General features: G+C 52.2%; 1 protein-coding gene across 3 annotated transcripts in view; it reads left to right on the top strand.

The window, feature by feature from the left end:
* The window catches only part of SHB (SH2 domain containing adaptor protein B), a 144881-nt gene that overhangs the window by 77890 nt on the left and 42093 nt on the right, over window positions 1-24898 (top strand). For all 3 annotated transcript variants that reach the window (XM_033858299.2, XM_073806310.1, XM_073806311.1), the window contains exon 3: window positions 9294-9509. In XM_033858299.2, coding sequence (XP_033714190.1) covers window positions 9294-9509 — 216 coding nt within the window. The remainder of the gene's footprint in view (window positions 1-9293; window positions 9510-24898) is intronic.

Genomic DNA, 24898 nt, shown 5'->3' with positions numbered 1-24898 from the left:
AGCACGGTGAAGCTAGGACCAAGTTAGGCGACCAAGTCGGCTCTTCCAGTGCTTGCATTCCCTGCTGACCTGAACATGTTCATGTTATTTTGGACCTGGTGAAGCGGAAGGAGCACCAACTAGTGTTGGTATAGACAGCTGCATGTTTAAGAGCATGGGCTTTGGAGTCAGGCTGCCTCCATCCCTGGCTTGCTGTGTGACTGTCTTTAAAGTGGTAATGCCAGCAGCACCCCCTTATAGAAGTGTTGTGAGAATTAAGTGAGAACTTGGAGGCACTGCGCTTGGCACAGACCTTGGTACACCGTAGGCACTCAGCACTCTTCAAGTGTATTATTGAGAGGTGAGTCTCCTAGACCTTGGCTGAACCGCTCTGAGCTGCAGATTTCATACCAGGCAGGTGAGGAGGGGGCTTGGATGTGGTCTTGGATCCTCCAAGGCTTTGCTCTGGGAGACAGGCTTTGCTTTGTTCCGTGAGAAAGGGCTGGCGATGCTGCTCAGTGAGGGGTGTAGCCAAGGTGGTCTGGCATGAAAGCCTGTCCCCCGTGGCTTTATCACATTAGAGTGCGGCCCAAGGCCTCTCTGGAAGCTGAGACCTCACCGTGCCTAGCAGACTGGAAGATCGCACCAGAGGGGTGGCTAGCCCTCTCTGTAAGTACAGTCTGTCAATATTTGGAAGACACGAGGCTGGACCGTCTCTGGCTCTGTTTGCCAAGGCCCCTGGCAGTCCCCCCTGGGCCCCAGCCTCTGTCTGCAGCACGGGGGTCAGAGGACACCTGCCCCTCTTGAGGTTGACCTGAGGGTACTGGTGCCACCCCGATTCTGCCTCGTATCCCAGTGGAAATGCTTTCTTTTCCACTTTTGGGAACTGTTCGCTGGAGTGTGTTTTTCTTTCAGGAACCCCGGGCATCCTCTCTCCACTATTTGAAAGGGTAGAGACCTAATTGTTTGGAGGGTTGGACCTTCAGGTCATCACAGTTGATCACCACGCCCTGGTGTTTCCTGCCAGCTTCTGTAAAAGCTTTTTTTCTGAAAGCGCAAACCTGATTGAGACTGCTGGCCCACATTTTGCAGTTTCCTACCCCTCCTCCTGGCATTCAGGGCCCTCCATAACCCAGCCCCAGTTTCCTTTTCTAGCCACTCCCCATCTCCTCTTCCTCAGTAGCGCCGGGCTCGGGACAACTCACAGTCTTTCGTTTTACCTCACAATCCTTCAAGCTTTCCTCTGTCCACGACTTGGCTCTGTTGCCCTTTATCCTGGGGCCCTGTCTTCACCCGTCTGAATCTTCCTTATTTCCTTGAGTATATTATACCCTGGGCCCCCCATTCATTGTCTGTGATGCCAGGCAGGTCCCTCGGCTTCTGTGGCCCTTGAGGGGCCTCTTTGCACTAGGACTTGAGATCCTCTGAAAAGCCACCTTCTCCCTAAGGTTTTTTGAAATCCCTGGGACTGCCTTTGCTTTCTGCCTCTTCCAAGCTGCCACTGTCTGTACCACTTTAGAACTGGGTTGGTCCCAGCGGAGGCTCTGAGGCTGCCAGTCACCCTTGCCTGTCTGTGTCATGGGGACAAGGAATGACATGCAGCCAACACCCAGGACAGTGCCGGGCACAGGCAGGTGTTCGGTAACTCGTAACTGTTATTCGCTCAGCACTTAGGGATGCTGGTGTCCCGGTTCTCCTGCTAAACCGCAGCTCCTCTGGGGGTGGGGGGAGCCTTGTCTCCACGTGAGTGCTCAGCATTGGCCTGGGGTCCGCCTTAGCACCCAGTACGGGCTCAGTGATGTTTGAGAAAGAAAAGCAGGCAGGCTCCCTGATTGCCTGTGAATGTGGGTCTTCCGTTGACATGGAAGCAGAGAGCTGTCTTCCTGAGAAAGTTGCTGCACTAAAGGGATGCTCGTTGATGCACTGCCTTGAGCCTGGGAGCAGCCTGGATCCTGGAGTGGCAAGTTCGCCTCAGTGAGTCTCTGCAGGGGATGGCGACAGAACTCAGGCCTGCAGCCGCTTGGAGGCCTGTGCACGTGAAGGCAGTCACTGGAAGAGTGCAGAGTGATGGGCAGGGCGGAAGGGCCTGGCCATAATTGCAGGCAGCTCCCGAGAGCTCTGTGAAGAGGCCCATGTGGCCTTTTAAATCGTGAGCAAAGCACATTCGGTGTCATCAGGGGTGTGGGCTTGTCTCCCCCAGGGACCACAGAACAGGGCCCTCCAGGGGAGACCCCGTCCTGTACAGATGTCCAAGGGCAGGGATCAGACCAGGCTCCCTGACTCAGACCTGGGCCTTCCCCTCGCCCTTGGGCTGAGCGTAAAAGAGCAAGCGGTGCAGGTTCCACCGGGCAGTGACAAGCCTGCACGGCTCCCGCGACGTGACCATTGTTCTTGTTCCACACCCTTGCTCCACAGAGCTCACCCTCTTTTTCTAGGGTGTTTCTATGCACGTCTGGAAAAGAGATGGTAAGAGAACTCCAATTAGTCAGTCTCGTGGCTTCTAGACAGCTCCGGAAACCAGACTAGATGGAGGAGGGGGTGGGGCCTCTGCCTGTGTTGTGTTGGGTTTGTGTCCAGGCTCCGTCTCCAAGCTGCCCTACCCTTGCTGCCCGGCGGGGTCCGCCCCGAGGACCCCTGCTGCCCCATGCTGCCACCTCAGCCTCCGGGGGCCCCCTGCATTCAGGCATTCATTAGGAGGAGGGTCTTTCTCCAGCAGATGTTTTAACAGTTTAGATGAGGAGAGCGTCCCCTGCCTTCCCTTTGATGTGGTGCCCGGAACTTGGCGGGATTTCGGCTGTGTCTAATTAGGAACAGCTGCCCGCCCCTCCTGTGGAACTCCTCACTTGGGCTGTGATGCCGGGTGTGCTTTTTAACACCTCAGGCCTGACTGAAGTAGATGCCCCTGCCTCCAGAAGATTACAAACAAGACAGTCTGATAAAAGAGACATGAGGAAGCATCTGGGAAAGGTAGGAAGAAGAGCCCTGGTCTAAGAGTTAGAGGACCTGGGGCCTCGTCCTTCCCCAGGCCTCAGTTTCTCCATCTGTAAAGTGTAGTCATTAGACTCCTGGGCACTGAGCCCTCCCCTGTGTGTTTTGTGTTCCGCACAAGAGTTGATCTGGAGCAAAGCTCCCATGTGGAGGCGAGAGGCTGCCAAAGCAGCAGCTAAAATCAGAAGTTGTGGATCCAGAAATGGAAGGTTCATAGATGGGTGGTGAAACCCTGTCATCTCCAGCGCAGGGTTGCCTGTTAGAGTTCATAAGCAGGCCTTCTGTGGCTCTGGGGGATGAAGGGTGATCTCAGAGGAGGAGGGCTCTTGGAATGGTATTCCAAGGATGCCCCAGTAGTGGTAACTGACATGAAGTCAACATTCCCGGAGTGCCTTCTGTGCACCAGGCGCCGTTCTAAACACTGAACGTACAAGAATTCGTTTGATCCTCATAACATCCTGGACACTGTTGTCTCCGCTCCAGAGATGAGGAAACTGGGGCAACATGCTCTGGGTCCCCCATTGGGGCCGGGATTCGGGCCCCAGCGGTCTGGTAGGATCAGTGTTTTCAGCCACCACACTGTGCTGTTGAACCTATCGCTTTCCTGGACCCAGGGCTTTGCCTCCCAGGTGGCGGGTGCAGGGCAGCACCAGTCAGTGGCGCTGCATTGTCCTAATAATGCAGCCCTGGCCCATGGAGGCCTGAGGGCACAGCCAGGCAGGCCCACCACCGGCTGAGTAGAGGTTTCTTGGGCTGACAGGGGATGGCAGGGCCTGGGACTGGAAGCCTCCTTGGCCACACATCTCTACTGAGCTCTGCCACCCTGTCATTTGGGATCTGGTGTGGATTCCCAGACAAACCAGCTGGGAAGATTAGAGGTGAGGGGCCTGCAGGCTGGCATCTGTCATTTCCAGCTAGGCTCCTGCATGTCTGTGCCAGCCTCACCCCGCCCAGCTCCACCCTGCCTGGGGGTTCTCCAGCCTGCACCTCTCCTTAGACAGTCTTGGGGGTGCTGTCCCGTGGCATTCAAGGCTGTCCAGAACCACTTCCAGCTGCCTCAGCATCCCCTCTCAATGGGCCCCCTGGACGGCCCACCTTCCCCACATACACCTCGTGCTTCCAGCCCCTGTGCCTCTGCTTCGGTCCTTCCTTCATCAAACACCCAACTTCCCTGCCATACCACCGTGCCACGCCCTCATGTCTAAATTCTTTAAGGCGCTCCCAGATTTCCCTCAACTGAGTTGTAGAGTCACATCTGCTCCCTGTTGAGGACGCTAAGCCTCCTCTGTCTGTGTTGGGGGCTCTGGCCCTCTTTCCCCAAGGGCTCCCTGAAGACCAGGACTGTGTCTGCTTCATCTCCGTCTCCTCTCGTGCTGGGCATTCAGTAGATGCCTAGCGGGGTGTGAGGACAGGTGGATGCTGGCGCTCCCAGAGAAGGCTGGGTGCACCAGCGAGTACGTTGATTTCCTCGGCCTGTTTCCCAGAGGTGAGGCCAAGCCCTGCCCTCCTTTCTCTGTTCCTGAAAGGAAGGTAAAGAGGTAAAGAAGAGGTTTTTTTTTTCTTCTAGTCTTTTTCATTAGATGTGTGTCCTCCTGCTTTCAGAATACTGACCTGAGGCTCTGCATAATAAAAAGAAATGTATATGATGAGGCTGTTATAATAGACATCAAGATCCACAATAGAAGGAAGGGCACGTGAAAATGATTCTACCCAATATCTAAGCTAACCTAGCTATCGAGGCTAAGCATCAAAATGAACCCTGAGCTTCCTGACAGCCAAAGGAAATAAACAAAACACAAACACACAAACAAAAAACTGTGAGGGGGAGGCACGGAGTTGGTGAACACCAGAGCAAAGCGTAGCTTGTTGCCAGTGGACTGGGGGAACTCGAAACACTTAGAGCCACTCAGGAGGCCCCTGGTTTGCACCAAGCTCTGTCCTGGGCCCCTCACTCAGATGATCCCCTCGGCTCTCCTTGCCTCTCAGGGCCACGGCCCTTGGTCAGTACACCAGCCTCACCCTCCTGGCTCTGTGCCCTTGGTGAATACGCCCAGGGCCCCTTCCAGTTCCAACATTCTCCGATTCTAAAACAAAGTGCTCTCATTTTTTTTTTTCCTCCATATATAGTTCTACTTGAAAACCTTTCTACTTCAGAAGCCGACAGAAATCCCTACCCTGTCAATTTAATGTTCCTGCTCCCTGCCTAAGAGGCGTAACATCACAGCCTGCCACCCAATATTAAAGGTCATTTTCCATGAATTTATAGATGGTGATGTCGAGATAACTTGTGACTTAAAACATACAGTTACCAGCTCCCCTATTAGGTCAGTCTCTGGACCGTCCCAGATCGGTTTGGGTAATAAGGAGGACGGACCGTCCCAGATCGGTTTGGGTAATAAGGAGGACGGACCTGGTCATTAGGCAGGGGACAGTGATGTCTGGTGAGCTGCCCTGGCGCAACTGCCCTTGACTTCCTGGGGCTCTTGGCAAACGTCTCCTGGGAGAGGAGATGTTCCCTTAAATGGGTGTTTTCTCAGGCAAAGGCAGCTGCTTCCGAAACACGCAGCTCCTATAAGCCCAACTTAACATCGTATTTACTTTCATGTGATCCACTCTTAACTACATTTTTTCTTTACTAACATACTTATTCATTATTTAAAACAACTTTGAAAAATTACTATGCAATAATTCCTCTATACACAGTAGCTGTTTATCTTCCTGTATCAGGTTTTCTGTCCTTTATTCATGTGTATCTGTACTTACAACATTGCTGTCATCAGAGTTTAGATATTATGGGCAAAGTGTGTGATGACGGTGTTCAGCAATTCCTAAGCAAGGAGTAGAATTCCTCTGGGGCATTGTTCACATTGCCCAGGACTTGTTTAGAAAGCCCACATTATATGGTTTGCTCAACACATAAACAGTCTTGTATTTCACTTTTTAACTTAGCATAATTTCATGCACGCTATTCCACGTAGCTACATAATCTTCAGATTTATCATTTTAATGGCTGTTTAATATTCCATCCAGTTAGCATGCCGTAATTTACTTAACTGCTCCCTATTGTTGAGGCCTTAATGAAAATTTGAATTCACCATGTAATAGGGGGGAAGCTTGTTTTAATGATTACCATCATAACATCCCCTACCCTAACTGCATGCCATTACTAACCCAGCTTTGGTAAGGTGCAGATGCTTTGGGGACAATAAATCCTGTCTGAGAGGTGTATGCCCAAGTCCCTCTGATTTAATAGCTAATCTGTTCCCTGCACATGTTTTCCTTTTAAGCTAGTGTTTATGTAGACTATCCATCTCTTCTGAATATTGTGTAATACTGGGCTATATGCATTTTTCATATTGTTCCAGGTACCTTATCACTGAAGTCAGGGACTTTCATAAATTGGAATTTGGGGGTAAAGAGGGGTTTCTGGCTGTCAGTTGTCATTCATTTATCCCACCCACATTCATGGAATATCTGTTTGCGTCTGGGCTCTGTGTGAGAGGGAGAGAGAAAGCAAGGATGTTCATGATTATTGGGGGCCCACAGAAGTGCATCCACGAGTTGCTTTGTGGCCCAGGATTAAATGACGATTTGCATGCAAAGTGCCTGTCAGCTGCATTCCCAATGTCCCTGTCCCTTGGAATTCTCCAAAGGCAGGAAGCTAGACTGCACTCCTTAGAACCAGGGGCGGCAGTGGATGCAGATGATGATGACCCCACAAAGCAAGCACTTTGGTAGATTTCGTAATTTACAGAGTTGTCTCCAGTACTTTACAGTTGGTCTTCGCCTTAAAATGACCAAGTCCTGCCTTTTATAGCTCTTCTCTTCTCCTCTTACTCCCCCATAAAAAGGAAAGCATCATCCTCAAAACTAATAAATCATCCCAGTTTACTCATGGGACCCAATAAAGACGTGTTTTGCCAAAGTAAGGGACATCTTCTCAGAGGAGACATGATTTTAGGCAGCCTGAGAACCACATAGTGAGGTTTTTCCCTTTTCATTTACTTTCTTTCTAAAAAGAGAAGGTTATTCTTGTTTGCCAAAGAAAGTATCTTGGTTTGCTGCTTAGACCTCCCGCCTGCCCCCACCAGCTCTCCAGTACTTGCCATCTTCCTTTTCAGCAGAGAGAAAGTGAGCCTTGGGCTTGCCTCCTGGCAGTGGCACCCACCTAGTTGGTTTTGTTCTTGTTCATTCTTTTTATGTTTATCATCTGTTTTTGGTAAGGATAATGGCTTATGGGATGGTGATTAAAAGTTTCCTTTTTAAGTGAATTTATTTACTGTAAAAAATGAGGCAACATCAATAACAATGGTAAATAATAAGCCAGGTGGTACTTGAAAACAGCAAAATCATGAAGTCGGTATGTAACTCAGTGAAGTTTGGGAGATACTACCACAGCACTACTTAATGTCATCACTAAAGGTCACTACCCAGCATTGGTTAGTTTGTGTTGTATCAGGGCCTGTGCGCAGAGGTGGATTTTTTGTCGACCCTATGAGCTGGCCTTGGATCATGAAGCCCAGCCTAAAAGAATGCTCTTTCTCAGAAAGGCTGACGTCATTCATGTGTTTTGTCAACTGCTCTTCAAGGCACATGACTCCTGTGGGTTTCTACTATATCTTTATGGCACTGGACCTCTGATTTGGAGAATGCCTCGAGATTCCACTTAAATAGCTCACTCTCACCACCCTCAGTGCTTTTTTATCAAGCCCCACCACCCCTCTCCCACCTCCTTGGACCTGGTGCTCCAGCAAAAGTAGACAGTGAATAGACACACGGTGGAATATTATTCAGCCTTAAAAAGAAATGAACTTCTGACACACGCTATAACATGGAAGAACCTTAAAAACATTATGCTAAGTGAAATAAGACTGTCACAGAAGGCCAAATACCATATGATTCCACTTATATGAGGTACCTAGGTAGTTAAATTCATAGAGACAGAAAGTGGAAGGGTGGTTGCCAGGGGCTGGGGGAGGGGAAATGGGGAGTTAGTGGGGGACAGTTTCCGTTTAGGATGAAGATAAAGTTCGTGAGATGGATGGCGGTGATGGTTGCACAACAGTGTGCATATACTTAATGCCACTGACTTGTGCACTTAAATGTGGTATAATGGCAAATGTTATATACATGTTACAAATAAAACAAGAAAGTGGGCAGTGAGCACGTTCTCTCCAGCTGCACTGCCTTGGCTTGCCCTGGTCCTACCACAGGGAATCCTGTCCCTCTCCTGTTTCCACTTGTCAGAGCTGTCAGTTCAAATGTCATCTCTCCTCCTGTCTCATCCCTCCCAGGCCCTGCAGCAGCCCCTTTGCTGCAGAGTATTATGGTGATTTAGGTGCCCGTTGTATCTCTTCTGGAAACAGTGGGCTTGCCGAGAGCAGCCTCAACAGTGAACCCCCTCCTTTCCCCCTGTCCTCACGTTGGCCCTGCGCACAGTGGGTGTTTATGATCAAAGCAAGAAAAGTGCCCCTGTGTGAGGAGGAAGCACCTGATCGTAGCATCATCCTGGAATCCATCATTCAGCCACTGCTGGCCTCTCAGGAATAAGCAGCAGCTGAAAGGAACATGCCCTGTCTGGGGCCTCATCTAGATGGGCGGTCGCCCCTCAGCCCACACTGGAGCCAGGCCTTGGCATCCTCTCCAGAAGATTAAGAGCTTTCCTTCCTTATTCAGAAGTGAAACTGGACATCTGCTCTCAAGTTTCTTGGCTGTATTCAGTGTGTTAGAAGATAGGCAGGCCCTGGGGGAGGTAGAAATGCAGGAAAAGGGTCATTCCTGGGGCTTTGTAGGGGAAAAATCAGTGACCCTGCATCCCCTGGGGGTGGTTCTTGGCTTCGTAGGTCTTTAAAATGAATATGTGAGCTGGGTGGAAACTTGAGGGTCATTTGGCCCAATCTTCTCGTTTTATAGCTAGGGAGTGACAAGTCCAGAGACCAGGGAGTTGCCCTAGTGGGAAGACCACCCCCGCCTCCGTAAGCGATGGGGCTGAGAGCTCTGCCTGTCCGGGGCTGGTGTCAGAACACACCCGGAACATCACGCTCACTTCTGCGCCGTGCCCTTGAAGACTGCAGGCGGTGGCAGGGAGGCTTCTCAGGGAGGCTTCTCTTTCTATTGTTTGGTCCAGAGCCTGAGATCTCTGTGAGGAAGCCTTGAGCAGTGAGAGCAGAGACCCCGCCCTCGAGGGGTGGGACAGAAGTTAAATACAGCCTCCACCTCCCTGGCTGGCGGCTCTGAATTCCTTTGGCGTCACCTGGTGGGTCCCAGGTGAGGAAGCACGTGCTGTGCATGCCTTACATCTCTGCTTCCTTCCTTTTTGACCGCAGAATTTCAGAGGCAGGAAAGCGTCCGGTCCCAGCACAAAGGCATCCAATTATACGACACCCCTTACGAACCCGAGGGCCCAAGCATGGACTCCGACTCAGAGAGCACGGTCAGCCCCCAACTGCGGGAGAGCAAGCTGCCCCAGGATGATGACAGGCCCGCTGATGAATACGACCAGCCATGGGAATGGAACCGGGTCACCATCCCAGCTCTGGCAGGTAAGGAGCCAGTGGCCCTGCCCAGAGGCGGCCGCTGACCCACATGGCACTCACCTTTGTAAAGGGAGTAAGTGCACGGGTCCCTGCCTGCTCAGGTAAACCACAGGGTTTCTAGTACAGCTGGGCCCTTCAAGGATGAGGAGGGTCCTGGCGGAAGTCCCTTAGGCCAGGCCTAGGGGAACTCCTGGGTCTGGCCTCCAGGGTCTCCGTTCCAGTCCCTCCCCCCATCCCCAGAGACAGCCCAGATGATCTCATTGTCTGACTCTGTCTTGGTCCTGTTGGTAATGCTCTAGTTCACTGAAGCCAAGATTTCAGATTTCAGAAGGAAATCTTAGAAGCTAGAAGAAAATCAATCTGCAGAGTGGCTCCTATTGGGCCTTGTGGAGCCCAGTGGCTCCATCCTGTCATACAGCTGCTACAGGCCTGCATGCATCCAGGGCTGCTGCGTTTCCTGTCCCAGCTTCAGCACGAGCCCATCCACAGAGCACAGGCCGTGGCCACATCCTGACCTCAGCAGTTGACCCCACCCCTGGCCTAGAGCCCCTTGAATGACTCAGGTGCCTCTCCTCTCCCACAGCCGTATGGAGAGCAGTCTGCCACATGTGTCACCTGTCCTAAGCTATGTACACACCCTTTGATCCTAACCCCAGTCCTTAGGATCCAGGCTGAGGTTATGATCTAAAGCACAGGAAAGGCATGATGATCATGAGAGATGGAGAATGACCTGAATGTCCAGCAATGGGGGTCGGTTAAATGGAATATTGTGCAGCCACTACAAAGTGATGTTGACACAGAGTTTATAACAACCTAGGGAAATGCTTATGTTTAATGTTAAGAGGGGAAAAGTCAGATGCAAAAACACTTTTATGCTTCTAAGAGTTTAGGCATATAAACAGACATCGAGTGAGTAATTTAATTCTTACCACATTGAAGGTCAGAAAGGGAGTCTTTTTTTTTTATTTAAGATTCATTTTGCCTTGAATCTCCCATTTTCATGCACAACTAGACCCTCCCTCCCTTCCTAGCCCCCCAAAGTGAGGCCTCTGCCCTCCACTCATCTTGATCCCCTCGCTCGAAGTTCTGACTGTTCTAGCACAGACTGCTCACAGTTCCCTGGATGTAGCGTGCTGTGCAGTCCCATGCCTTCTGTCTAAGTGGCCTTCCCTGCTGTGTCCTATCTGGAAAAGTCCTGTGCCTCCTTCGCCATCCCTGTGAGCCCTCCTGGTACGCAGCCACACGTCCCACGGGCTTCCTTGCTGCCTCTCTGAGCCTGTGGAGCTTCCTGCACGTGACTCTGGTGGGGCACTTCCCTCACCACATAGACTCAGTGCTGTAGGTGCTGGGCCCGCCTGCCAGGCCTTGATGCCAGTCAAGAGCCAGAGCCGAGAGTAGTCATGTGGCTGAGGTCCTTGGTCACCTCAGGTCTCTCCCGTGCATTTCACAGCCTCCTCTGCCCTCGGCACAAGGGAATCCAAGGCCTGTCCACTGGCATGGCTGACAAGGCTGTGCTCCTCCCGGGTGTGGGAGGAACTAGAACGGAGCCGATGATGTCCCAGAGGTGGCTCTTCACAAACACCAGTTTGATTAAAGGGCTAAAGGGCTCATGTGACAACTGTCCTAGATACCAAGGGCCCATGGCAAGAGATGACATTCCAGGCGGTGTGGCGTCTCACCCTCTCCTGGACTGACCACCTTGCAGGTCATGTCACCTTAGGTGCTCTAGTCTAGTCTGGTGCTTTGCTGCTCAAAATGTGGTCTCTGGACCAGCAGCATCACATCACCTGGAAACTGGTGAGAAATGCAAGGTCTCAGGCCCCACCCCAGACCTGCAGAGTCAATCTGTTTTAAAAGACCCCCGGGTGATTCGCTGGCATGTTAAAGTGAAAAGCCCTTACCCTACAGGACATCATCTCTTCAGAAGCCTCTCAGACCAGAACTTGCCCACTTCTGCCCAAAGCTAGTTTTAAAACTACTGTACATTTAGTTTTTCACAAAGGATCACAAGGTCTTAGATGGAACTGTCTCCAGACAAGTTTCTGAGCCACAGGTATCCACTGTGGACTTGGTTATATGTTGCTGAGTTGCTATCACAAGTGTCATTATAGGTCAACTTCTTAGGCTGCTGATAGAAAGTAGACTCAGACTCATGTCCCCACCTGTGTCTCATCAAGTCACTTACCTCATCAATTGTGTGTCTTGCTCTGGGGTGGATACCGATTGTGCTTTTCCCCAAGAAGCTTTTGGCTCGGTTCTGATTTCTGGGGCATAGAAGGAAGCTGTTTCACTTGGGCTGGAGGGATGCTGTGAGCACCAGCCTTTAGTCTTGACCAGATCCCTCCCCACATCTGTGGACAGAGCCTGTCAGGTACGGCATTGCAGCCAAGGAGCACCCTCCCGTCTCCTAGCCCCAAAGTGCAGGTGGAACGAGGTGGATGGGCCACCTCTCAGGTAATAAGGACGAGTTGAAACAGTTCGATTAGGTTGCTAAAGTGCTGCCGTGGTCCCATCTGTAAACCCAGAAGGATGGCTGCTCAGAAACAAAGGATAGTGTTCCCATCTGAATCAGTAGTGTGTGTGGCACGCGCTTTAGCACATCATTGGTGGTGCCAGGGAGCAAGGCAGGCTGGGCTGGGCCTCGTCCTCCTTATCGCAATACCTGTTTGAAATGCCCCACACAGTTTCTCTGGGCCCTCGGGAGCCCTGTGATGGGCCCCGAGAGCCTGGGGTGCAGGATCTGTAGCCGTGGTAGAATCCATTGGGCAGTATCGTTAGCATCTCTTTCCATTCCTTGTTTTTTGTTTGTTTGGTTGATTTTTTGCCGCACCGCGCAGCATGCAGGATCTTAGTTCCCCAACCATGGATCGAACCCGTGCCCTCTGCAGTGGAAGCGCAGAGTCTTAACCACTGGACTACCAGGGAAGTCCCTGCATCCCTTGTATTCTGATTCTGCCTGTTTAGCTTACATGAGGTATCCTGGTCAGTGTTTTCAGATTTCCGAAGGTGTGTGGTGTGGGGACCCCCAAAGGGCAGAGGTAGGCCCACCAAGAAGGAGTCCTAGGGATTTAGGGTCACAGTGAGTGGTAAGAATTTCAGGTACACCTGAAAGTGTATAGTGAGCTTCCTCTCACCAAGATTTGCCCGCAGAAGCTTGAATGAGGCAGGATTGGTGTTGGGAGGGCTTTGCCCTGCAGTGGGAGGTTGGCCTGCAGCCCTCTCCAGGGCTGCTTCCAAGCTTCATTCCTTCAGGATCCCAGCATGCTGGTCAAAGGCCAGGAGAAGGGAAGGCCTCTGAACTACTCTGTGATTCAGTCTAAGAAGCAGAAGTGCTTTCCGCCTTTCAGAGTGCTGTCCTGCACTGCATTCGTGAAATGAGGCTGTTCTCAAAGGGATGCTTTGGCATTCTCCGCAGAAGTAGGCCTTCTCAGCCAGTGCAGCCTTTCGGGAAGGCTTGATCATCCCTTCCCGGTTGTCGCGAAAACAGCTCTTGCAGGGTGTGAGGTGGTCCTAGCTTCTCGGGAATGATAGTCTTCCCTTTTCTCAGAATTCTGTGGCCAGGTGAATGAGAGACACCGCAAGCTCCCCAGGAGCCCTCGGCTTCCCTTGCCTGCCCTCCCTCCAGGAGGCTGGTGATGGCCTCAGCCAGAACCCCTGCCCGCACCCATCCAACACCAGAGTCCCAAGCCACACACATGGCCTGAGCTGATCCCAGCCCCGGGACAGATGCCCAGTCAGTTTTACCACCAGCTGCAGCGAACAGAGCGGTGCGGTGGCTTCCATCGGGCTGACAGCCCCCTTGCCACCCAGCAGAAACACCTGCCTTCAGAGCTGGCTGGACGCAGTTCTCCACCCACTCAGTTCTCCAGGGGGTGAGTTCTCCACTCACCGCCCCCTGGAGTCTTTACAGCCGGCAGGTCCAGCCCCCCGTTGCAGCTCCGTGCTCAGCGTGGGGCAGGAGAAGCAGCCTGGGTGATTCCACGCTGTCTTGGGGGTGACGCAGCTTGTCTGACCAGCCCCTGGGCTTTGTGGCACGAATTGTGGGATGGACAAAGGAATCCTGCCCAGGAGGTGGCCACACAGGCAGGGGGCCGAGGAGCTGGGTGGATAACCTGGCAAAGCAGACATGGATTTGGAGTCTTCAGATCTCTGAGGGGCCATTGGAAGGACAGGGACTGAACCTGTCCTGGGGCTTCTATTCCCTCACCTGGGAAATGTGTCCACTGCAGAGGGCCCTGGTGGGGCTTAAAAAAGGGCACTGCGTTGGGGAAGTGCTGGTATTTACAGAACACTTGTGCATGCATTATCTCATTTAATCCTCACAACCACCCCCTGGGACCTTAGTTTCCTCCTTTTACAGATAAGAAAACCGAGGTGCAAAGAGAAGAAATGATTGCCCAGGAGCCTATAGCTAGTCAGCTGCAGAGACGGGATTTGAACCTGGGAAGTCCCACTCCAGAGCCCAAGCCCTTACCCTGTCAATGTCTGGGCTCTCTGACACCATCCAAGATGCTGTATATAATGTGGCTGGAGCCCTCGCCCTCCCAGAGCCCACAGGAAATGTCACACGCCTTTCATCGCCCTTGCACCAGTTTCTCCCTGCGTCTGCAGCTGGTAGGATACGTGCCTAGAGTGTATGTTCCCACTTGGAACAGTTCCAGCTGAGGATTCTGTGGGAGCCCAAGTTCTGGAGGTTCATGCCTGCATGGGGTGACCAGAGCCATCCCACGGGTTGGTCCTCTTTGCCATCCCTCAGCACAGGAAGGGGTCCCCACCCATGGCATCCCACTCCCCCTTGTCCAGCTAGGGAAACTGAGGCCCGGGGAAGGGATGGGGACTGCTGGAGACCTCATAGCAGTCATGCCGTACACGGAGGATACATCAGCGTTTCCTTTTAATTCAATGGGTCAAGTTAAAAACTACATCCTTAATGATTTGCAGTTGCTTCTGGGAAGCGAGTGATCAGAGTGCCTGCTCAGGGTTGGGCTCAGGGTGCCAAGTGGCAGGAGAGACAAAAGTCACTTCATTTTCGATTCATCGTCTGGAGATTTGTCTACCTTGAAGCTACTTTTCAGGCAATGTCCTGGGTTCAGCCAGAAACAGGCCTGCCTCCCAGTGAAAATAGAAGACAGACCTGTGACTCAATGCTGAACATATTTATTTTGGGTACTTGTCTGGCTTCCGCGCTAGCTCCTTGGCCAGTGTCTCCACCCTGGAAAGCTCAACACAGTGTCTTGGTGTCGGGAGCCATTGGAACAGTAACCAGAGTCAGACAATCCCAAGTTCACATGCCAGCTCCACCACTCACCCGCTGTGGGACCTCGGGCTGTTCAGTCTCCTGAGCTTTAGTTTTCCCATCTGTAAAACGGGGATAGTCACAATCCTTATCACACTGGATCTCTGTGTTGATCAAGGGAAAAAATTGGATGAAAAGACTTCGTAACCTCTAAAGGGTCACACATGAGAGAACGGTTGTTGGCACTCAGGGAAGGCTTGCTGTATTAAGTCAAATTTAATTTTATATATTAAAACAATACTGCATAAAGAGGTACTCGGGGGCACAGAGGGCCCATTTATGAAGTTCATTCCCAGTTATTCCTGGCAGTGAGAGGCATGGATAGTGCGGAAAGCAACACTTCTGTAGGAAATACTCCATCTCGATTCCAGCAATAGTTCTCACCATGAACCACCTGGTTCTTCCATCCTTTATTCAGTGCCTCCCGAGGATTGGGCCACTGGTCCCCAGGTGTGAGAGGGTCTCTACTGCCTTTCTCCCCCACAGCCCTCCCTCCCCATTCTGGTTCTGACACGTTTGTTGATTGGTTGGTTTGCGCAGAGCGTGCAGCAGAATCACCTGGAAGAAGTGTCAAACATTACCGGGTCCCACCCCTAGAGTTCCTGATTCAGTAGGTTCCAGGAATGAGGCATGAGAATTTGCATTTCTAGCAAGGTCCCACGTGTTGCTGATGCTGCTGATCTGGGGACCCCACTTTGAGAACCTGAAGTATACTCAGTACATACTATGTTTTAGGTGCTGGGGTCAGGGAGGAGTTAGGGAGGGGGTGTCACAGCTCTGCTCGGGTGGTGTCCATGCCACCTCCTCCAGGAAGCCTCCCCTGACATGACCAGTCCCTTCCCCACCCTCATCCCAGGTTGGGCTGGGTCCCCTCTGTGCTCCTACCACATCCCGTATGGGTGTGCATTGGTTTATTCTGGAACCGCCAGATACACACTTGTTACTGTCAGCATGGGGGGTGCTAATGCTGTGTTGGTCACCCCTTAGGCAGGCACCCTCTTGAGTTTTGACATTTTCCCAGCTCATCAAGTGAGGCTCAAAGGGCAGAGAAAGGGGAAAGTAAGGTCTCAGGTATGTCTGTTTCCTAAACAACTGTGAGTCATCTCTGAGCCAGTTCAGTTGGCTAATTTAAAATAATCCTATGAAGGTAAGGGGATGACAGAGGAGGGGCAGGCAATTAACAGCTAGTGAGCGCCAGTTAGGAGGCTGGCACAGGTTAACCCTATGAAGTTCTGCAAGGTGGGTGTGGTTTCATTGTCATCACACAGATGACACTACTCAGGCTCAGAGAGGGTGAGCAGCTTGCCCACAGTCACACAGCTAATGAACTCAGCTCAGGCTCTCTCCACTGCTGTGTTGACATTGAGAGTGCGTAAAGGGCAGGTCTGAACATTCTCTTTAGCTGTGCTCGGGCAAGGTGGCTTGGGCTGTTCTGGAGGCAGAAGCAGTTGTGCCCACTTTGTGCTGAGCTTGTGACTTGTCACAGTCACCGTGAAACACAAATGCTCTGAAGGTGGTAGTGCTGACATTGAGTCCATCAGACCCTGCTCCAGGCTCACTGTTCCCACCAAGCCCATGACTCATCCTTGTGTACTCAGAATAAACAGGCTCAGACTCTGCAGAAGTTTCCACGGGGAATCTTAGACCTGCCACCATCACCTGGCACACCCAGCACATGCCACCTTCTCCTTACCATTGGCCCCACTGGGGCTCCGGCAGTGCTTCCTGCCCCCTGCTCAGGTTCCCAGAATGCCTTGGGCCTGGGAGGAAATTAACAATTGTGTTTGTACTCGGAGCTTTTTGCTATGTAATGAGTAACAGTTGTAATTAATGTTTAACACGTGTGAACAGCAGGTCTGCAGAGAGAAGGGGGCTTTAAACAGAGAACTGGGATCACTCGCTTCCTTTGGCTGAGGGACAGGTTTTTCCAGTTATTTTTTCTGTTTGACATATGAATGAATTCATTTAGTAACATAGAAAAAAAAGAGAAAAACACTGGTGTTTCATAGCTTTGGTTTGCCTGCTAATTATATTGATAGGAATGTTTTTGCTTCAAGTGCGTTTGTCTCCTGTGTGGAAGAAACCCAAAGGTTTAGTAGAATATCTTTGCCCTTCTGCTTGGCAGGTCAGAGATCTTTGTGTGGTTAGAGATTTTTAAGCTCTGTGAGGTCAGAGACTCTGCCGGCCTTGTTCACACCTGGGTCCCCACGTAGATCAGTGCCTGGCACATAACGAACACACAGATATTTGTTAAATTATTGAATAAATCACGTCTCAGGAAAACCAACCCCAAGTTCTCTTCAGGACACAGAATACATAGGTATCATGCAGCCTGCTCACACAGAGGTGATACGTTTTCACATCATTCTTTCGTGCTGTATACCTGTCTTCTCTCCAGATGAGGGTGAGGGACCTGCATGAAGAGGGGCGTTTGTGAGTGGCTGTTGTCTGCTGCGGTTGCAGCCCCTGGTCTGAACTCAAGGCCGAGAGTGTGTCCCTGGGTGTTTGAGGATTGACCTGTGCGTCCGGATGCCATGTTGTGAGTGAGGAGACTGGTGTGCCAGTAGGTGGCAAGCAAACCCTTGAGAGCCATGCACCTGCTTGTCCCCTCCTGTCATTCCTCCCTTCCCCCACCACCATCTGTGGAGGGGCAGCAGCAGAAACATATAAGCAGCTAGGCTGGGGCTTTGGGACTCCTGGAAGGGGAGACTCATTTCCACAAATGCCCAGCCTGCTCCCTGCAGGTCCTCAGAGGCTTGTGGATGGGGGAAGTCCCTTTCCCAGGCCCTAGGATTGATTCTAAGTGTCTGTGGGTGTCTGCAGGTTAAAGTGTCAGGAGACACACTACATCAGACCTGAGGGGACACCTGACACTGAGCCCAGCTCAGAACTAGGAGAGTTGGAGGGTCTGGATTTAAAGCCCTGTGCTGCCCCTTGCTAGCAGGATGACCTGGGGCAAATTGCCTGTTTCCTCGTCTATAAAACCAGGTGGTAATTGGTGCCAGGAGTCAGGGGCACAGTCAGTGTGCTCAGTGGAGGCTGGCTTTTGGTATCATTATCATTACTATTGTTTTTTTTGAGAACCTGTTGCACTGTAGACAGGATTTGCGCAGAACTTGTTAGAGGCTCCTGGGATTCAGAAGACGTGGGTTCAAGTCCAGGTTCAAATCTGGCTGTTGACATGGGGCAAGTCAGTCCCTTTTGCAGCTCTTGTTCCTCATTTATAAAATGAGTTGTGATGGTGGAGGTGGCTTGCTTCATCAGCTGTAAAGGCCTCTGCGTTTGGGTCATTTCATCATTTTCATCAGGATTTGTCCCTACTTTTCCTGCAGCCAAGCAGCAGCCCTTGGGGCAGGGTCTTTGCACCAGGCAGCGGTGTCCATGCTTCCTTTTTGGGGTGCAGAATAGGAGGATGCAGGCACGCCCCTCATGCCAGGCCCTCCTTCCCCAGTCCAGGCTTGGGTGTACATGCATGGACAGCGTTCCTGGAAACCAGATGGGATTCCTGGAGCCCAAGTGGGTTTCCCCACGCCCTGCTTCTCGGGGAGCCACCACTGCCCCCTCTCATAATGAGAACCTCTGTTCTCAGGCACTGCCCACGAGACGTGGCAACTTGGTGCCCTGGGGCCTGCATGTGTCTGCAAGGAGAATACAGAGGCCTGTCATAGGTGATCCTGGAAAAGCAAACCAAAACATTTGCTAGGCTGCCCATCACCTTACAGCCTACCTGGAGGCACAGCCTTCACTAACCGGGCAGAGGGGAGAGTGAGGCCTGCTCTTGAACTGCAGGGGAGAAGAGGGCTTCACCTCTCTGGGCCTTAGTTTCTCCAGCTGTAAAATAGGAATTCTAATACTTGTCTTACTATGAGGAGCAGGCGAGACGAGGCAGAACATATGTTTAGAAAGTTGAAGCAACAGAGGACCGTTGTCATAGGAACAGAGTTTTAGTCAAGTGCAAGTGTTTGCTCATCGTTGTGAAAGCTTGTGGTATTTCCATACACTCTGGGTCATGGGGGCCCCCCACCTGCCCAAACCAATGCGCAGTCTCCCTCCTTGCCCCCTCTTGGGGGCTTATGACTGCCTGGGCTGCAGCCCCTTCCATGCCTCTGCACCCCTGCCCTCCCCACTCCCCGCCTGTCCCCCCACTACAAACCCACCCGGCCATCAGCAGTGTGGAGGAATCAGTGCCCAGGACTGTGTGGAAGGGATGCCTTGGGCACCTTCATTCTGTTCTCTGTGCCCTTGTGTTTTCAGAGTCATAGGACATCCATGAACAAACACCAGGCCTGGAACACTGTGCAGGCCCCTCCTGTCAGCCCCGTATTCACTCCCACCTCATCCACACGGGGCCTAAAGAAGCCTCTTTAGCACCTGAGAGCTCCATGCACAGGGTTTTGTTTTCAGTTCTCTAATCCTTGTTGCCTTATGCTTAAAGGACTCTGTCCTGTACTAGAGAACTGGGAGGGCCGGAGACTCCAGGCCAGCCAGAAAGAAGCAGCCACTGAACCTGGAGCACATTGCAGGCCTCACCTGGGACCCAAGACCCTGGGCCCCCTTTGCTCCCTTCCGGTTCCCTGTGAATGACCCCTGTCCTTAGGGGCCACCATCCACACTCGTGGTCCGCCCAGAGGGCTGGGGGATGTTTGGCAGACTGTCGACTCTTCTCTCCCTGCCCGTCCCCAGAGAAAGGCACTTCTAGAGGCTTTCCAGGGTTTCCAGGAGGCTGCCCCGTGTTTCCATCCCAAAGCAGAGGGACAGGGACTGGGGTCTGGGGCTCGCTGCCTGGGGTGACAGCCTGCTTCTATCTGCTGGGGCAGGCTATTCGCCCGCACCAGGCCCCGTTCATAAAAATGTAGGTGAAGTTGCACCAACCTCCTCAGTTCATTGTGAGGGTCAGAAGAGAATGTCACGTCGGATCCTCACATATGCTTGCCCATGCACAGGAAGCACTCAGTAAAGGTCAAGCCATTTTTCAAAACTATTTTAAAATAATTTGAGGTGGGGAGTCCAGCTCCTAAGTTTCCTTTCTTGATTGATGAATGAGTTTTTTTGGTCCTGCTGACCATAAATCTGGATGGAGATTCATTCACTCAACAGATTCTAAGCATCTACTATATATCAGGCACTGTTCTAGGCATTGGGAATTCGCCTTTGAATAAAACAGAATATGTCCTGTCCTCTTGGAGCTTCCAACTTCGGAATTCCAGCACAGGTTGGAGAAGATGGTTTCTGATACAAGGTACTTTATCTTCTTGAGTACATGAAAAGGAGCTGCTCTGAGCATGGGTGTGACCATGGGGAGAAGGGACCACCACGTACAGGGGGCCTGCCTGGACTTTGGTACATCATCTGTTACTAACCACCTCCACAGTCCTTTATGGTATAGGTGTTGTCAGCCCTGTTCTACAGAAGAGGCAGCTAAGGCTCAGAGAGGTTTAGAGTCTTGCCCAAAGTCACACAATAGTGGCAGAGGCAAGGTTCAAACCCGGATCTTCCTAACTCCAGAGTCCACGTCCTTTCCATGATGCTGAGCCGCTGCAGTTCCTCTGTCCTCTGGCCTTGTTGCAGCCCATGGCCTGTGTGTCAGGCATGGGGAAGTTCAGAAGAGGCTGAGGCACGAGGCCCCATCTCCATCCCGTTCTGAGAAGACACCTACATAATGCACTGTAATACAGACTGGCGCGGGGTCAGACAGTGGCACAGACAGGGGAGGCGGGGTTCAGAAGAGGAGAAAGGAATTCCACCTGGGGGGGTGTCTAGGACAAAACTTCCCCCCAGGAGGTAGCATTAAAGCTGAACTGAAGAATGGCTAGGACTTTTGCACCAGAGATAGTGAAGAAAGGGATTCTGTCGGACAGGCACAGCATAGCAAAGTCCTAGAGGCAGGAAGGCAGATGATGGATTTGGGACCAGCCATTCTTTGTGACTGGAGCCTAGGGGTGGATGTGGAACCCGGAGGGGTTTTTTTAGGGGAAGATGCATCCGGAAGGTCAGGTTGTCACCAAGTCACAGAGGACCTCAAGCATCAGAGTGAGTTCTCCGTCCCAGGGAGGTAGGAGCCAGCAAGAGCTTCTGAGCCCAGAGAGCTGTGCTTGAGAGGCCCTTTGGCATTTTGGAACCTGATCTCTCTGGCCAGCCCTGAATGATAAACAGGAAGGAGCCAGATCCTGAAGAAACACATTTACTTCATCTAAGCAAACATTCACTAAACACCATCTCTATGCCCAGCACTACAGTCAGTTTAGGGACAGACAAGAGATTGGAGAGGAAAAAGAGGCCTAAATCCCAGGCGCTGCCCCCGCAGAACACCCGGGCTGGCTGGGGGCCCACTGAGCTACAGGAGAAGGGCCAAGTGCCATGAGCCGCCCAGGAGGAAGGTAGCTCTCAGCAGGTGGGATCAGGGGAGGCTTTGTGGAAGGGGGACTTCTGTGCCAGACCTTCGAAGCTTCTAGACTTCATACAGGTGGTGGTCGTTTCAAAGACTAAATGAGTGAGGCCCAGCTCCTGCCCGGCCAGCCCCGCTCCTCAGCTCTGCGACTCTGGCGGAATTCTTCCTCCCCTCCTCTGGGCCCCCACTCCCTTGCCCACAGGGTGGCAGGGTTGTTGTGAGGGTTAGAGCTCGCATGGGCACCTGGAAATGCCGTCTTCTGTCATTGACAATGACCCAACTTCAAGGCTGATTGGTATAAAATCTACCATACGTGTAGGAAGGGGACCACCAGTGGCAGAGGCTAATCTGCAGGGAGGAGGGGCCTCCCGGAAGATCTGAGCTGGGTCTTAAAGAATGAGACGTGTCATTAGACCAGAGCTTTTGGAAGGACATTTGGGACATCACGAAGGGCCACCTCACCCTCTCGGGAGACAGGCTGCTAGAGCTGTCAACCGGGCCACTTCTCCCACTGCCACCAGGGTACTGGTCCCCATCATCACACCAAAGGCAAAAGGGCTCCAGAGGCCTGGCCCTGCCCGTCTGAGTCTCCCCTCCCTCCCTCAAAACTCGGACTTCTGTTTGTAATTGCCTATAGGTGGAATTAATTAGTTACTGTCATTCTAACAACTCACAAGGGTGGCATATTTTTTCTCTAAATGCAGATATTCTTTTGAGGGCTGTGTCTTCCTTTACCTTTTGCAGAAAATCACTAACTTAAAAGAATTGCCTTTTTAAATTGCAGATTAAAGGGAAGCTTAATTAGAAGGAATGAAAGCAGTTGTGTTTGGAGCTTTTGTTCTTAACTTTTTTTTTTCTTGTGCTGCTGAATCACTTGGAGTTTGTATATTTTTACTTTAGGTGGAATGATTTGCCTAATTAAGCCTGTCATTCATCACCACCTGTTCCCTCTAAAATGTATGGCTATATTATTAAGCTTGCAAGCGGATGTATGAATTAATTCAGTGGGGATTTACAGTGTTGACTGGGACGTTATTAGGTTTTATCCAATTTATCTGGTATGAAAACCGATATTTTTCCCCAGTACAGTGAAACAGCAGCTCATTAAGTTTCTTCATTCAGTCATTCTTTGAGCACCTGTTATGTTGTGGGCATGCTCTAGGGATGGGAGGTAGGGGCAAGTATGGTGTAGCCCCTGCCCTTGAGGGGCTCATGAGGAGCCAAACAAGGAAACTGGCAATTAGGGTACCATAGGCTGAGATCAAGGGGAGTCTGGGAAGGAGGTGAGGCCAGGGAAGGCTTCCTGGAAGAGGTGACCCCTGAAGAGCAAGTGGAATCAGTCAGGTGGACAGTGGGGAGGGGAGGGTGTCCTGGTAATACAGGCAGAGAGCATGGCCTGGAAAGGGACCTGGTGAGATCTGAGACTAGGCAGGTTGCCAGGTCGTTGGTCGTGAGAGCTTGGGTTCCTTCCATGATCGGTGTTCCATGCTCCATGCCTCTCTTTTCACCTTCTGTGCCAGGAGGTGTGTCGTGGGATTGTATACTGGGAGAGAGCCCCCAATTCTGATTTTAGCCGGTGGAACACCCAGGTTGTCAGAGGTGAAAGTGCCTTACAGTTCATCTGGTTTCTCCCTCTCCTCTGCCTGTGGCAAAACTAAGCCTAGAACCTCATCTCCCGCCTAGCCCCTTCCCCAACCCCCACTCCTCTGCCCACTCCAGCACTGTTCACCCCCAGGGGCCAGAGGCCTGCCGAACTGCCTCCTCTCCACTCCCGACATCAGAAAGTTAGCAGAGGGGAGGCTTCGTGGGAAAGTACACACTGGCCCTGTGCTCCCTGACCCCCTCCCCTGCTGTGCCCCGATCTCCATCTCGGTGTGGCATCACACAGGAGTCTTCTCTGACTCGCCCCACACGTAATCAAGTCCTGTTGGAGTCGCCTCCCACATCCCTCTCATCACTGAGGGATTCAGCCTTCCCTAACTGGTCTCTCTGCCTCCAGGGTTGCCCCCAGACCCACCCTCCTTCAGCAGCCAGAGAGGTCTCTAAAGCCCAGTCTGAAGAATGGCGTTCCTTCATTCAGCCCATCGTAGGATCAAGTCTCAGCTCTCTAGAAGGGCGACCAGGCCCTCACCTGTCTACCCGATCGCAGTGCTCACCGCTGCCCACGGTCACCCGTCCAGGACTCTGCAAGTTAGGGGGCTCAGGTCAGAATCTGCTTCACCTCTTCCTCACGCCCCCTCCCAGAACATACGCCCCATTTGACTGGTTGCCATGAGGGCTGGTGTGGTTCAGCGGGAGCCCTGGTGGGGGAGCTGGGCTGCTGGGAAGCCAGGGAAGGGCCCGCGGTGACATGTGTGCCAGGGCCCCGGCTCTGAGCTTCACCCCCGTCACCACTGTGAAAGCCCAGCTCATGAGCCAAATGGAGGAGGCCTTTCTCAGACACACAAGCCCAGGACGTATTCCCTGCAAGGGTCTTGAGGTCATTGCCATCTTGCTGTCTGTCCCTGTGGTTGGACACAGGACAGAACCGTAGCTGGAGACGAGGGCAGGAGCCCCCAGCCAGTCCTCGCTCTGCCCTTACTCCACACTGCCAGTCCTGGCATCACAGGCTGTGGGCGTCTGGAGGTTGGAGCTTGGCCTCCATCCTGCCTTCTCATGGAGCTTAGAGTTTTCTGTGAGTCTTCTTCACCTGGACGATGCCAGCCCCATCCTCCAGCACTCAGGCCAGAAGCCTGTAAGTGACCCTGATCTTCTGTCTCACTCTCACTCCAGCCTGAAGACACAGACCAGTCCTGTGCCTCTGCCGGAATCTGGTTTCTCACGGTCACTTCCACCCGCCTCTCCCATGCCAGCCCATCCTGCAGGAGCTTCCCCTCTGCTCGGCCTTGCTCCCCTTCCATCTTGGTCTCTCTTTTTTTTTAATTCACAATTTTTTTCTTAAGTAGGTTCGCAGCAAAATTTGAGATGAAAGTACGGAGAGTTCCCATATACCCGCGTCCTCTATCCCTTGTCAGTCCAGCAATCCTGTTAAAAAGTGCCAGGTTGGGCTTCCCTGGTGGCACAGTGGTTGAGAGTCCGCCTGCCGATGCAGGGGACACGGGTTCGTGCCCCGGTCCGGGAAGATCCCACATGCCGCAGAGCGGCTGGGCCTGTGAGCCATGGCCGCTGAGCCTGCGCGTCCGGAGCCTGTGCTCCGCAACGGGAGAGGCCACAACAGTGAGAGGCCCGCGTACCGAAAAAAAAAAAAAAAGTGCCAGGTCAAAAGGCTTCCCCGCCATCAGAACATCAGAATGGCTCTTCATTTCTCTCAAACCGAAGTTCTTCCCAAGGCCTCCAGAGCCCCACGACCTGGCCCTGCTCCCTCCCACTCCCCTCAGCCTCAAACTCCGCCCCCCCCCCCAATCCCTCCAGTTGCCCTGGGCTGTGTTTTCTCTGTCACCCTTGGCCTGTTCCTAAATTCAAGGCCCTTGAATTTTCTCTTCCTTCTCCCTGGGATGTCCTTCCCCCGGATGTGCACGTGGCTCGGCCCTCCTTTCCTCCAGTCATTTATTCAGATGCCATCCTTCAAGAGGCCTGCCCTGTCCTGCTTTTGTTTTCTCCGGAGCACTTAGCACCAGCGGGTGTGCTGTGGATCTGACTCATTTCACTTGTCGTCTGTCTCTCCTCACTTGGACCCTGAGCTCCAGAGACAGGGATTTCTGTTTTGCTCAC

This window comes from Tursiops truncatus, chromosome 6 (assembly GCF_011762595.2).
Source record: "Tursiops truncatus isolate mTurTru1 chromosome 6, mTurTru1.mat.Y, whole genome shotgun sequence".
In the NCBI taxonomy this organism is placed as follows: Eukaryota; Metazoa; Chordata; class Mammalia; order Artiodactyla; family Delphinidae; genus Tursiops; species Tursiops truncatus.
Note: the sequence above shows the minus strand (reverse complement) of the source record. Positions and strands in the feature narration are given on the sequence as shown.